An 11,649-nucleotide genomic window follows, 5' to 3' on the forward strand; every position below is an offset into this window, starting at 1 on the left:
GTTTGGGACTGAGCGGTATAGAAGATGTATGTATGAATGAATGAAATACTGCTGGTGTACAAGTGGTGCGGTACCACTCAGCAAAAAAAAAAAAAAAAACAGCACAGAATTTAATCATACTAATGTCAGTAGTGGTTCTGCATCACCGGTTGGAAACAGAAACAAGAACTCATACTAAGGGTTTTGCAGCCAAACCACTTAGTGTGCAAAAATGATCAAGGCTTTTTTTTCTTTGTAATTCAAGTCTTCGTATGAAAGGGAAGGCCAAGGCGGACGTAATGTTTTACTGGCATTTGTGTGTTAGTTGGTCACAGCATAACTCAAAAAGTAACGAATGTATTTTGCTGAGCTAGATCCTGAAGGAAATCCCCATTAGCAAAGTATGGATATACTTGAATAAGTTTCAAACTAATAATGATATCAATGTGATTCCAAATGCTAGGGGTAGGTTTTCATGGACAAGGAATCATATTATGAGGGTCAACTATCATGGAACTAATCCTTTTAGGTGTAATGGCTTTATCAAGACAGTGAGTTATCTTAGTGCTGTCTAGTCTCTCCCTGTTTCTTAAGTTGTCTGGTGTCCAGCACCTGCATCAGTTTGTCTAAACTTTTTTCATGGAAAATCAGTATTGATCTATATTATCATATTTTCATTGTATGCTGTGATAATGTTATTAAAAGTCTAATTTAAGCCATTCTTCCTGTCTTTTTCTTACTCTTGATCCTAGATAAAACCTTTTGTGAGGAGGCAGTCCTCCCATCTCTAGCCTTGCTGCCCTTGGAGCGGCTGTTGGAGAGTCTTCCAGGGCGGAAGGTGGATCGTAAGAGCATGGAGAGACTGAAGAAGGCCTGCTCTCCTCAGCAGCAGGTCCTCCAGCTGCTGAGACTCTGGAGGCAGCAGAACAAGGACCAGGACAAGCTGAATGGCATCATACAAGGTCCTGTCATGATTCCCTGAACTTCCTGGCTTTTATTATGCTAAATTAACTGCCTGTATTGAGAAAGTGTTTTTATCTAATTACCTTGAAGTGTATAGCTTTTGTAGATTTTAGAATTTTGTATTTTTGCCTGAAGGCTGTTTATAGACTTGATAGAGAGCGGTTTAGCTTTGTCATCTAGCTTGTTACCTTTAAGGGAATTGTCTGGGTTTTTGTTTTACAACATATCTACAGTTATACACCTGATATCGCTTGTCCGTGCTCTCTTTCTGTTCTGCCAAGTTCTAGTTTGCTTTGCCTCTGCTTCTGCCAAAGAGTTCACCTATTTAGTCATCATAATCTTTGGCACTAATAAAGCCCACTTGTCCCTCGTCACACCTTTTTTTTTTTTTACCTTGGTTTGTGTTCAAAATTACACATAAACCTTGACAGAACAATTTGGCCAAAATGAACCCAGCAACCAGTGCAAGAGTGAGGCTTGTAATTAGTAATGTTCTCCAAGCTTTAAATATAATCATCAAGAATACTACAGACCCAGTGAAGGTCTGCTGCTGCTCCTGTATAGAGAGAATTTTTCTTTATCACCCTTGGGTAATGGACATTCCTGGTGTTCTGCATTTGGTGGCAGACACGACCTCCCTCTGGAAAATTCAGTCACTCTGTCCACTCCCCGTGAAGTTAGCAATGGGCCTGTTGGCTATTCTCAAGTCTCTTGTCTTGCTAGGCCTTGCTCACTACCTGTGTCAGCCAGCCTCCATCCTGTCACTGACCTGAAAGTCGCTAACACCCAGCTCTCCCCTTATTGAGGGGTCTCGCATCACTGAAGTTAGGAGATGGTTAGGGGGGCTCCTAAAAAAACATCACCCCCCAATTTTTCACACTTTGAAATCACCCAGTGTGCTGGAATTCCACTTCCAGATTATTAGCACCCAAGGTCCACTCCCTAATGGCCGGTGCATTCAAGCCCTCCATCAAACCACACAGTGCAACCAAACTCCAGTCACGCATCAGAGCTTCAATCCAAGCCAAGGATCACCCCCAAGTCCTACACTCAACCATGAAGCATGCCCAAGCCTCAGGCCTACAGCAACTCACTCAAGCCTCAGGCCCAGCTGACTGGCTCACCCAAGATGAAGGTCCAGACACCCAGCACACTCAAGCCCCTGTCAGTTGTCATACCTGAAACCTCAGCTGCTTCTCCATTTGTTCACCATGGCCCTGCTAACTCCCAGTCGTTCCCCTGAGTCTGCCTCAGTGAAGAGATGCCGCCTGCTCCAGAATGGACCTCCCCATCCAACATTCTGCCTGGTCATTAGTCAGTCGACCATGTTCTATAGTCATCTGCTTGTCCTGCACTCCCTGCTTCCTGATCAGCACCGTTTTTACCACCAGCCTCCTGCCTGTCCTCCAGGAGATTTCCACCTTTGATGCCAGCCTCCATGTCACCATTTATCTGAGTGGTCCCAGCTGTCTTCCTGGTTCCATGGTGGCCCTACTGAGTAGTCTTCTATTTCAGTTCAGCCTCAGTGTAGCTGCCCTCTGGAGTGGCGTCAGCTTCATGCCTGGCTCCACACCTTCTTGAGCCATGCTCATTTTACATCTGGGTCCACAGCTACCCACTAGAACTCATCCAACATTCTGCCTGGTCATCAGTCTGTCGACCATGTTCTACAGTCATCTGCTTGTCCTGCACTCCCTGCTTCCTGATCAGCACCGTTTTTACCACCAGCCTCCTGCCTGTCCTCCAGGAGATTTCCACCTTTGATGCCAGCCTCCATGTCACCATTTATCTGAGTGGTCCCAGCTGTCTTCCTGGTTCCATGGTGGCCCTACTGAGTAGTCTTCTATTTCAGTTCAGCCTCAGTGTAGCTGCCCTCTGGAGTGGCGTCAGCTTCATGCCTGGCTCCACACCTTCTTGAGCCATGCTCATTTTACATCTGGGTCCACAGCTACCCACTAGAACGGTGCCTGTTTCACTCCTGTTTCCATGGCCTCCCTCCTGAGAAGCATCTGTTTCACATCTGGTTCTAAGGCTTCCTCCTTGAGTGAAGCCTGTTTCACATCTGGTCTCACATCTGGTTCCATGGCTGCCTGCCTGAGCAGCTCCTGCTTTCTCATGGGATCTAAGATTACCAGGATTACCCTCTGGAAATCATGGCTCTCCTGTTGTGCAATTCTCTGGCCATCTGATGGGAAGGTTACCTTGACCTTTTCCACTCACTTCACCTGCTAACGGCCAGATTCCCACACAAAGAAGCCCCAAGTGCAACTTTTCAGTGTTAGCCACAGTTTTCTTAGCCACTAATAAAGCCCCGTTATCTCATTACATCTCTGTTGCTTTGGTTCTGTATTTGGGTCCAAAATTATACACAAACCTCGACAGGTCTGAACAAAGTCTGCACTTTTTAGATTGAGCCACTTCTTATTCAAGAACTGCTTTTTGTGTACTAATGTTAGCATTCTGTCCCACCAGGTGTGGCCCACTGTGAGAGAAAGGTCTCACGATGCAGCAGTCTGAAGAACCTGACACTAGATGACCTTCTTAAGGTTGCCAATAGCCTACCAGGGGTCAAAGTTCGGCAAGAGGATGTCCAAACTGTGGTCTCTACCTGCCGGCCCAGACAGTACATTCTGCAGCTGCTTCACCTTTGGAAGACAGCAAACTATGACCTGGATCTAGTCAAAGGTCTATCTCACAGTCTGAGGGTGCTGCGCAGCCAGGGGGCACCGCACAATCTGCTGAAAGGCCTGAAGAAAATCAGTCGCATCATAGAAACCAGCTCCGCACACAAGCTGTATGAGAAAATGTTTTTCACTATGCTTCAGGATGAGTCATGTTTTAAGGCTCATAAGCCCTTAAATTAATAGGAAAATGGGAAATACAAATAGGAACACATGCAGTCTAAAGCATAAAATGACACCAATGCATGTTCAAATAATAAACCCAAAAGCACACACAGTAAACAGGAGGATAAATATATGTACTAGTAAAAGAGTAACAGACAAGGGTCACGTGATAATGTCAGGTCTTTAAGATATCTCTAAGTGATATCAAGCTATGCACATATTGCCTAGAGGTACTTTGTGAAAAAGGCAAGATGGGGAGGCAAATTATTCTTTCCATCTCTGATTGTCTTATCAAAACCCTTTGCCAAAGTAAGGTTTTGATTAAAAGAGGTAAGGAATGCTAAAAACATCACTCTGGGTGTACAGCATCTGTTTTGGCAGTTACGAATCTAATAAGCCCTACTGGTCAAACACATTGGAAGCGTTTTCTATGCCCATCTCAGGCTGCAGAGAGAATTCCACTATAACAAATGGGTCAATCCACTCTGGATCCGTGAGACGCGCGTTTTTTACGCGTAATGTCTGTTTTCCCTCTACCACGTTTACTGAAGCATAATCGCCACAGTCAGCTCTTTAAATCACACAAATCCTGTTGTTTTCTGTTACGACTGACCAGGCTGCTTGAGTTTCACTTTCACTTTCTCTATCTGTAACAAGTCGGGGAAAAAAATCAATAAAATCAATTCATCTATCGGCTACGTAAAAACGCGATTTCTGCCTGATTATCTTACATGAGAACAATTTTTGTCCAGTACCCTTGTCTTGTTGGTCAGCTTGGTAAAGTCCCTCTGTCTCGCCGCTATCCTGCTGACATAGCTGCTCTCACGACTTTACTGTAAACAACGCGCAGCTCACGTCTCGCGTGGATTGAATGGAACCGAGCTTACGTCACGTTTCTTGCGTGTTTAACCAGTAAAAAGGTTTTAAGAGCTCTTTGTACTCCATGCAGTATAATAAAAAATGTTTCCTGGAAACCTTTTGACCAGAGTCTGTGAAAAAATAAAAACTATTTAAGATGTAAATATAACACTATTTTATGGAAGATGGGCTAGCTATGGCTATGTTTTTATTATTATTGCTTTCTCTCTGTTTGAGAGGAAGGATTTGGTTTCATAATGAAATATATGTATTTTCTATAGTTTTCCTTTGTTTGTTAGTTTGTTCTAGACTGCTGACAAGTAAAACTCTTGATAAAAAAAAAACTTGTCAGTTTATGAATGTACAAAGGAGTGCAATTGTTTTCTATTTAAAAAATAATTTCTGAATATGTAAAGGCTTGTTTTTATTACTTTATCAGAAATACTGGATTCTGAATGCTGCAAGTGATATTTGTTTTATATTTTGTTTTATTGCTTTTATATTATTAAATGTATGATCTTTGTTGTATATATGCTGGACTTGTCCTCTTTAGGTTTGTGTAAGTTGTGAATCCTGATGTCAAATGATCTGATTAAAATCATTTTGTAAACATATATTTTTCATCTGGCATGGTAAAGATGTACGAAAGGCAAGTATTTCTACCACCAAATATCCAAATCCGTCAATACCATTTGCAGATGCTTAGTTCTGTTCTTAAGGGTGCTTCCTAATAGCGTATAAGTATATAGTAGATGTTTCTTAATTTAAATAATAATTTTGTTGATTTTACTTTGTATTCTGTTCTGTTCTTGTACAGCTGCTTTCTGTTAAGAAGAAATTTAGCACTGATGCATTTGAGAGCTTTAGCCTACTTTTTGAAAAGAAAATACTTCTGAAACAGGAGGAAATGAGTGACAGATACTCGTTTGAGTCATAGCATTCATCTATTCATTTCAATTTACTTGACACATTGTCATATTGTTCATTTCATTCAGTGACTCATTCTTTTTTCAAAAGAAAAATGTGACATATAGTCATATTGCTGCATATCTTATACTGTTTCAACAGGGGGGAAATCATCAATTCGGGGTTTTTCTCCAATATCAGTCATCGTAGCACTGCCCATGTAAAAACAGTGAAAAGTGGTTAGATGGAAATTTTAGAGTGAGACTTTTTTTGTTTCAAGCCATTGACGTCACTGTTGTGCAAAAACAGATATTTCTTTAAACTGTCTCAATACCTCTCAGTCATGAGCTCTATTATGAGATGGAAGGTTTCTATACAGTAATGTAAATTTTATGTAGCTAAATTACAAGAACTAAATTATACATTTTTAAGCTGCACAAGCTTTACATTTATAGAACTTAATGTAGGCATGGGGAAACAATCTGTTTTACGAAAGGAAAACTCATAAAGAGGTGTGTAAACAGAATAATCACATACATATTCTGCTGATTATGTTTGGGTCTCACTGATTCACTGTTCCACAAAATTATTTTTATACAGGCCACACCACCACACCGCTTTATAGAAATCATTTGTAGAAACATTTTTCCTTTACTTGACAGTACTTAGTAAAGTGAGAAAGAAAATATCAGGAAAGAGAGAAAGGTCCTGATGAGAGATACACCACCCTTAGGCCACCAGGACATTTGAGAACTGTTTGGGTGGAGTGGAAATATCAATTTCTTCTTACAGACAGGGTGTTACACATTGCATCAAATGACACACACACCTTGTCCTGATACTTCCTAAAAGCTTTACACCATTTAGCAGTTAAGTCTGATATTCTGTTTCTGACTAATACAAGTTGGAAGTTGTTTTGACCTTTTAAACAGAGGTTTGACAAACTGTCCACCCACACAAAAATCGGTTCCTTTGTGAACACTATAAAGTGAACTGACACACTTTGGCAGACGTGAGAGCACGCATATCATCAGAATGGTGAGTGTTCTGTATTAAAATATTAGATGAGTTTAAGATGATACGAGCAAAGACAGAGAGAGATGATGATAAACAGGCTTTAGATGATTTTAAACAAAGATAAGAAGAATTGAGAAGGAAATTAGGCAAATTATCATTAAATAGAGATGCAGTCTAGACTTTGAACACTATTTTAATTGTAATTTTTAATGTAATTTCCCAAGAGATCAAGCTTTAGCCAGCATAGGATACTTAGAGAATAAAAAAAAAATAGCTGAATAATCTGGGGAATTTATAGAAATTGATCTTTTAGGACATGGGCTAAAACCTAATCACACTGATCAGAAATGTGAATCAGTTGTCATTATGTAGCCTATATTTGTCTTACAACAGATGCCAGCACTGTCTATATTTTTTAAGAGTACACAGATATAACAGGTTCGTTTTTAATAGGGAAAGTCTCGAGATTTAGAGATTAGAGTCAGCTTTTTGCTGCAAATGAAACAGAAGCATCTAGGTCTCTGGTGGAGCCTGAGCAGTCACTGTGGGAGGTAAATGTTTGTGTGAAAAAATATCTGGAAGCTGTAAATAGTCCAAGTCCATCGATTAAGACAAATGTTGTCTGCTGCATGTTGTGCAATTATCATTTACAGTGATGAAGAGCTAGGGAATTTCTGAATTTAGAAAAACACAAATTTCCTTATTTGCATTACACTGCTGCGACATTGCTCATCCAAAAAATTGTGAAAGGCGAAAAAACACAGTGACGGGGTGGCTACAGTAACACTGACCCAAATATGTGTTAAACTGCTACTGATGAGGATGGGGAGATGATTAGAAAATAATATGAAAGTTACTACAAAATGCTCAGTGTGCTAATGCTAGTATGATCATTGAGTTGAATACTACTTCCGGGAATTTGTATCTCAGTGATATCAATGACACAGAGTTGTTTTGTTACATCTCTGTCTAATAGGCTATATAGATTTGCATGTGGTATAGTGAGGTAGAATAGTAACCTATAGTACTGGTAGTAGTATAGTAGTACTAATTGTAGTAGTAGTACTCAATGCTGCAGTAACAGTAACTATGGTCATGTCCTCAGCTCTTCTTACTGGCCCTGTTCCTGTTCCCCGGTGTCCTTTGCGGTGCCTCTGTGGTAGAATCCGTTCCTACCTATGAGTACCGAGACCGGATCACCAGGGAAATTCTCACCTGTGACCAGTGTCCACCAGGCACGCACAAGGCTGCGCACTGCACCGCAACCACGCCCACCCAGTGCGTACCGTGCAGAAGTGACCACTTCACCGAGCTGTGGAACTACTTGCCCAGGTGTCTGTACTGCAACATCCTCTGCAATGAGAACCAGGAGGTGGAGACGGAGTGCTCATCCGTCAGCAACAGGGTCTGTCGATGCAAAGAGGGCTTTTACTGGACCAACGACTTTTGTATAAGACACACCGAGTGTGGGCCGGGACACGGTGTTAAAAGGAGAGGTAGCCTATCAGAGTTTTAGAAATTTTGTTGTAGCTGAAATATAAAAAAATAATATACACCAGTTTTTGCTCACTCAAAAGTATCTGTGTATATTGTATCTATCTGTATTCCTATATTTTTATTTAGTATGACTGGTTAAATAGTCCACATTTTCGCTGTGCATATGCATCCTATGGCGCAGAATAAAAACATCGATGTTATAGGTCTTCAGAAACAAAGGAAATCCAATAATGCAATAAACAGTGCATGGGTCAGTCAATATTTTATAGTAGTAATTGCCCGAAACAGTTTCCACGAAGTGCTTGGTAACTGCTGAAATACGCACCATCACCTGGGCTCTCTGGAGACACAGCTGGGAGGTAAAACATTCTGATGGTCCCTAATTCATTGTTATCTTATTTTAGGTACGTCGCAAACGAACACGGTTTGTGAAAAGTGTTCCAATGGCTATTTCTCCAGCTCATCCTCTGCGCTGGAAACGTGCGTAAAACACCAGGAGTGCGCATATGGGCAGATCGTGCTCCTCCCTGGATCAGTCTACAGTGACACAATGTGTGGCTTCTGCGAGGACATTGCAAATGGAGGTGTGTACTTTGCACAGTTTATTTTGACCGCCCAATATAAATTATAACATTTAGGAAAAAATGTGAAGTCCACTGGACAATATAATCAGTTTTTGTTAAGACGAAAAACAGCAACGTTTGAATTTCAGACTAAGGTGCTCCAATTTTCTTTCTTAGGTGAGGCACTCAGGACATTCCTCTGGGGATTCTTTAACATGCACAGGATGCGTGTGGTAAAAATGAAGAAACTGGTTACTAGGTGAGCCTACACTGTGATTCCTTCTATAAATCGTTTTAAAAGTCTCTTTTCCTCGTTCTCTTCTCCTCCTTCTTCCAGCCTTTTTGCTCCCCCCAGCTGGCAATTCACTTAACACAGAGATGCTAAATAACATCATCTCAATTCCACAGGTACATTCAGAAGTCGGTCCCCAGACAGAGAGGTCCTCTTCTAGAGAAAATCAATGTGTGGCTGGCTCAGGCTCCAGAAAAGGACCTGAGACAACTGCCAAATATGCTGAAATCTTCAGACCTACACTCCATGGCAGACAAACTAAAGAAGAGATTCAAGGAGATTGAGCAGCAGAGTCCAAACTGTAGCTTAAACCTGTGATGTATCCTCACAGACTGATAGACTCCATGGTAGGCCTATGTGCAGGAGTATAACATGCCTCTTTCTCTGGATGTATAATGTCATACAGCAGCATTTACTGTAGGATGCAATGAAAAAGATGTTCTACTTATAAACTGACAACATGTATCGTTTTCAGTGTTGCTTGTATTTGACCTTGGGTCTGAATGTTACTTTAGATTTAAAAGCAGGAAATAGCTTGAGTCCAAATTTGGGAGCAACTTCACAACTAAATGTGAAATATAAAAAATGTCTTGTATATCAAACTGTGGCATTACTCAAATGTTAAATAGTAAGTACAGACTGTGGTCGATAGCTATGACTAAAATAAATGTTATTATACACACGTACAAAGTTCTGTAAAGTTCTGTGTGATATCAACGTGGAAACCTTTACCTGTCAGGTGGAGCAGCTACATAAAGTAGGTTACATGCTGTATTGTAAGGAGGTTCCAACAATCACAAGCAAGAAAACCACGGGAGCCGGCTGCGGGTAATCAAGTCTGGCTGTATTTTATCCAATTCACCACAAGGTGTCGCCATCCTCCCCTTTTAACTCTGGTAGACAAACATGTTCAACTTGTTCTGTAGCGCTACTGATTGGTTGGTTGATTTTTAAACCGTATCAGAAACCTGTCTTACATCCACCTTTTCCATAGTTAGCATTTGGCCTGTCTTTTCCCTGAGAGGGTATTTCATTATTTGGTTAGTCATGTAGCTCTATAGGCTACAGTTACTACATGTGCCTCTACTAACAGCAGTGGGACCTGCTAAAACTGTCTGAAATTAACTTGCGTTAAGAAAAAACAACTTTTGGTTGTCAGAAGGTATTTTCAATCTGCAACTGCCATAATGCACATATCTATTCCCATTATTTCTACAGGTACAGGTGTACAGTGTTTGGAATTAATTATTATTATCATTATCAATGAACTATAGGTCCTTTATTATCCCCGGGTAGTTGTGTCAGTAATAGCCTGCACACTGCCTTCTCCACGTGCTTCACTTTAAGCATGGGATTGGGACCCCGTGGGATCCTCTTAGGAACTGCTTAACACCCAGTTTGGGAGCTGTTGGTGTCTGCCTCTGTGAGACAGGCAGTGTTATAGCTAAAAAGAAACTGAAATGATTCAAGGATGATCTATACAGCACTTTACAGCTAAAGCACACCACACCCATATACTGTATCTTCCCCCCCAAAGAAGAAACCCATCCATATGAGCACACCATAAACTGGGCATCTGCTAGTTTGTCTCTGAGGCAGATGTGTAGCTATTGCCTCAATAACAAGGCCATGCATGAAACTGAAAAGCTTTGGCCAGACCTAAATTTATCAGTTGGTGAGTCACTTAATAAAGTGGTCAGACCCCTTCAGTTTTTGCAAACATTACTGTGTGCAAAAAAAATCACCACTTACGTATGCAGGACAGTGAAAGCTAAAGATGATGTGAAACTGTCGCCATGATATTACAACTGTCAAATGGAAGATACCAATTCACTTTATCTTTCCTCACTCCACTTTCATCTAAGATGGTATCTTCCAGCTTCTGACTGGCTGAACACACCTGAGCCAGGTAATCAGCAGGTCAGGCAGGGATAGCTGGAAAACAAGCAGGACAGCGGCCCTCGAGGATTGGAATCGGCCACCCCTGCTCTAGGCTATCTTGCATCCTGCACTTTTGTTCATTACAGGTTTATGTAAAATGAGCAAATGTAAGTGGATATATAGTTTTTAAGCTCTCAGATCTGATGTGGGCTTGGTTACATGCACAAGAAAATAGGTTTGGGAGCCACCATGCTGTAGATCGTTTGAGTGAACTAATGCAGACCAGCAGCTATGGCCAACCAGCACAGTCAGTGAAGCATCAGACAGGAAAGATCTGACTTTAGGTCATTTTCACTGACAGGACACATTACAAAGTGAGCACCATGGTACTGAAATGTTTTCAGAGCTGGTTTTCCTCTCAGCCCATGATGACTAAAGACCAACAGCCTTGCACGTGTGACAGTGAAACTCTGTAGTAAAACATGAGACTTAGTCAGAGACGCTCTCTGTATGACGGAACGACAAGGTCCAGTAAAAACAAAAAATACTTTGCATTAATGGGGTATCTGACAGGATGGAGTGGAGAGGAAGAGCCAATGCACAGGTCAACAGGCTGGCAACACCTGCATACACACTCATACAAATATATGATATTGGCCCCCACTGCCCTTAAGGATATAATACTTTATTTAATACTTAGAAGTATGGGTCCATTTACAGACTGATAACTACAAGCTGGTATAAAGCAGGTAGTCATCAGTGGAGCCCTTGGGCACCCAGGGTTATATCTGTGTACACTGAGACACACACACACACACACACACACACACACACACACACACACACA

The 11,649-nt window shown here is 41.3% G+C and overlaps 2 protein-coding genes across 2 annotated transcripts; both read left to right on the forward strand.

Moving 5' to 3' along the window:
- The first annotated feature begins 78 nt into the window (after positions 1–78).
- On the forward strand, positions 79–4,866 carry LOC109953513 (tumor necrosis factor receptor superfamily member 11B-like). The gene is made up of 2 exons (XM_020588998.1): positions 79–941; positions 3,415–4,866. The coding sequence occupies exons 1-2, from the start codon at positions 833–835 to the stop codon at positions 3,804–3,806; spliced, it is 501 nt and encodes a 166-aa protein (XP_020444654.1). The 5' UTR covers positions 79–832; the 3' UTR covers positions 3,807–4,866.
- A 1,656-nt stretch (positions 4,867–6,522) lies between these two features.
- On the forward strand, positions 6,523–9,599 carry LOC109953514 (tumor necrosis factor receptor superfamily member 6B-like). The gene is made up of 5 exons (XM_020588999.1): positions 6,523–6,590; positions 7,675–8,065; positions 8,471–8,650; positions 8,807–8,888; positions 9,038–9,599. Exons 1-5 carry the CDS (start codon positions 6,588–6,590, stop codon positions 9,237–9,239), a joined length of 858 nt encoding a protein of 285 aa, XP_020444655.1. The 5' UTR covers positions 6,523–6,587; the 3' UTR covers positions 9,240–9,599.
- The last annotated feature ends 2,050 nt before the right edge of the window (positions 9,600–11,649 follow it).

Source organism: Monopterus albus, unplaced genomic scaffold, assembly GCF_001952655.1.
Source record: "Monopterus albus unplaced genomic scaffold, M_albus_1.0 scaffold718.1, whole genome shotgun sequence".
Taxonomy (NCBI): Eukaryota; Metazoa; Chordata; class Actinopteri; order Synbranchiformes; family Synbranchidae; genus Monopterus; species Monopterus albus.

Bases quoted from the DNA above. Each gene is read 5' to 3' on its own strand.
- LOC109953513 (XM_020588998.1), top strand. From the start codon at position 833: ATGGAGAGACTGAAGAAGGCCTGCTCTCCTCAGCAGCAGGTCCTCCAG. The intron at 942-3,414 runs GTCCTGTCATGA...CTGTCCCACCAG, and splicing joins GCTGAATGGCATCATACAAG to GTGTGGCCCACTGTGAGAGA.
- LOC109953514 (XM_020588999.1), top strand. The intron at 8,651-8,806 runs GTGTGTACTTTG...TTTCTTTCTTAG, and splicing joins CGAGGACATTGCAAATGGAG to GTGAGGCACTCAGGACATTC. The intron at 8,889-9,037 runs GTGAGCCTACAC...TCAATTCCACAG, and splicing joins ATGAAGAAACTGGTTACTAG to GTACATTCAGAAGTCGGTCC.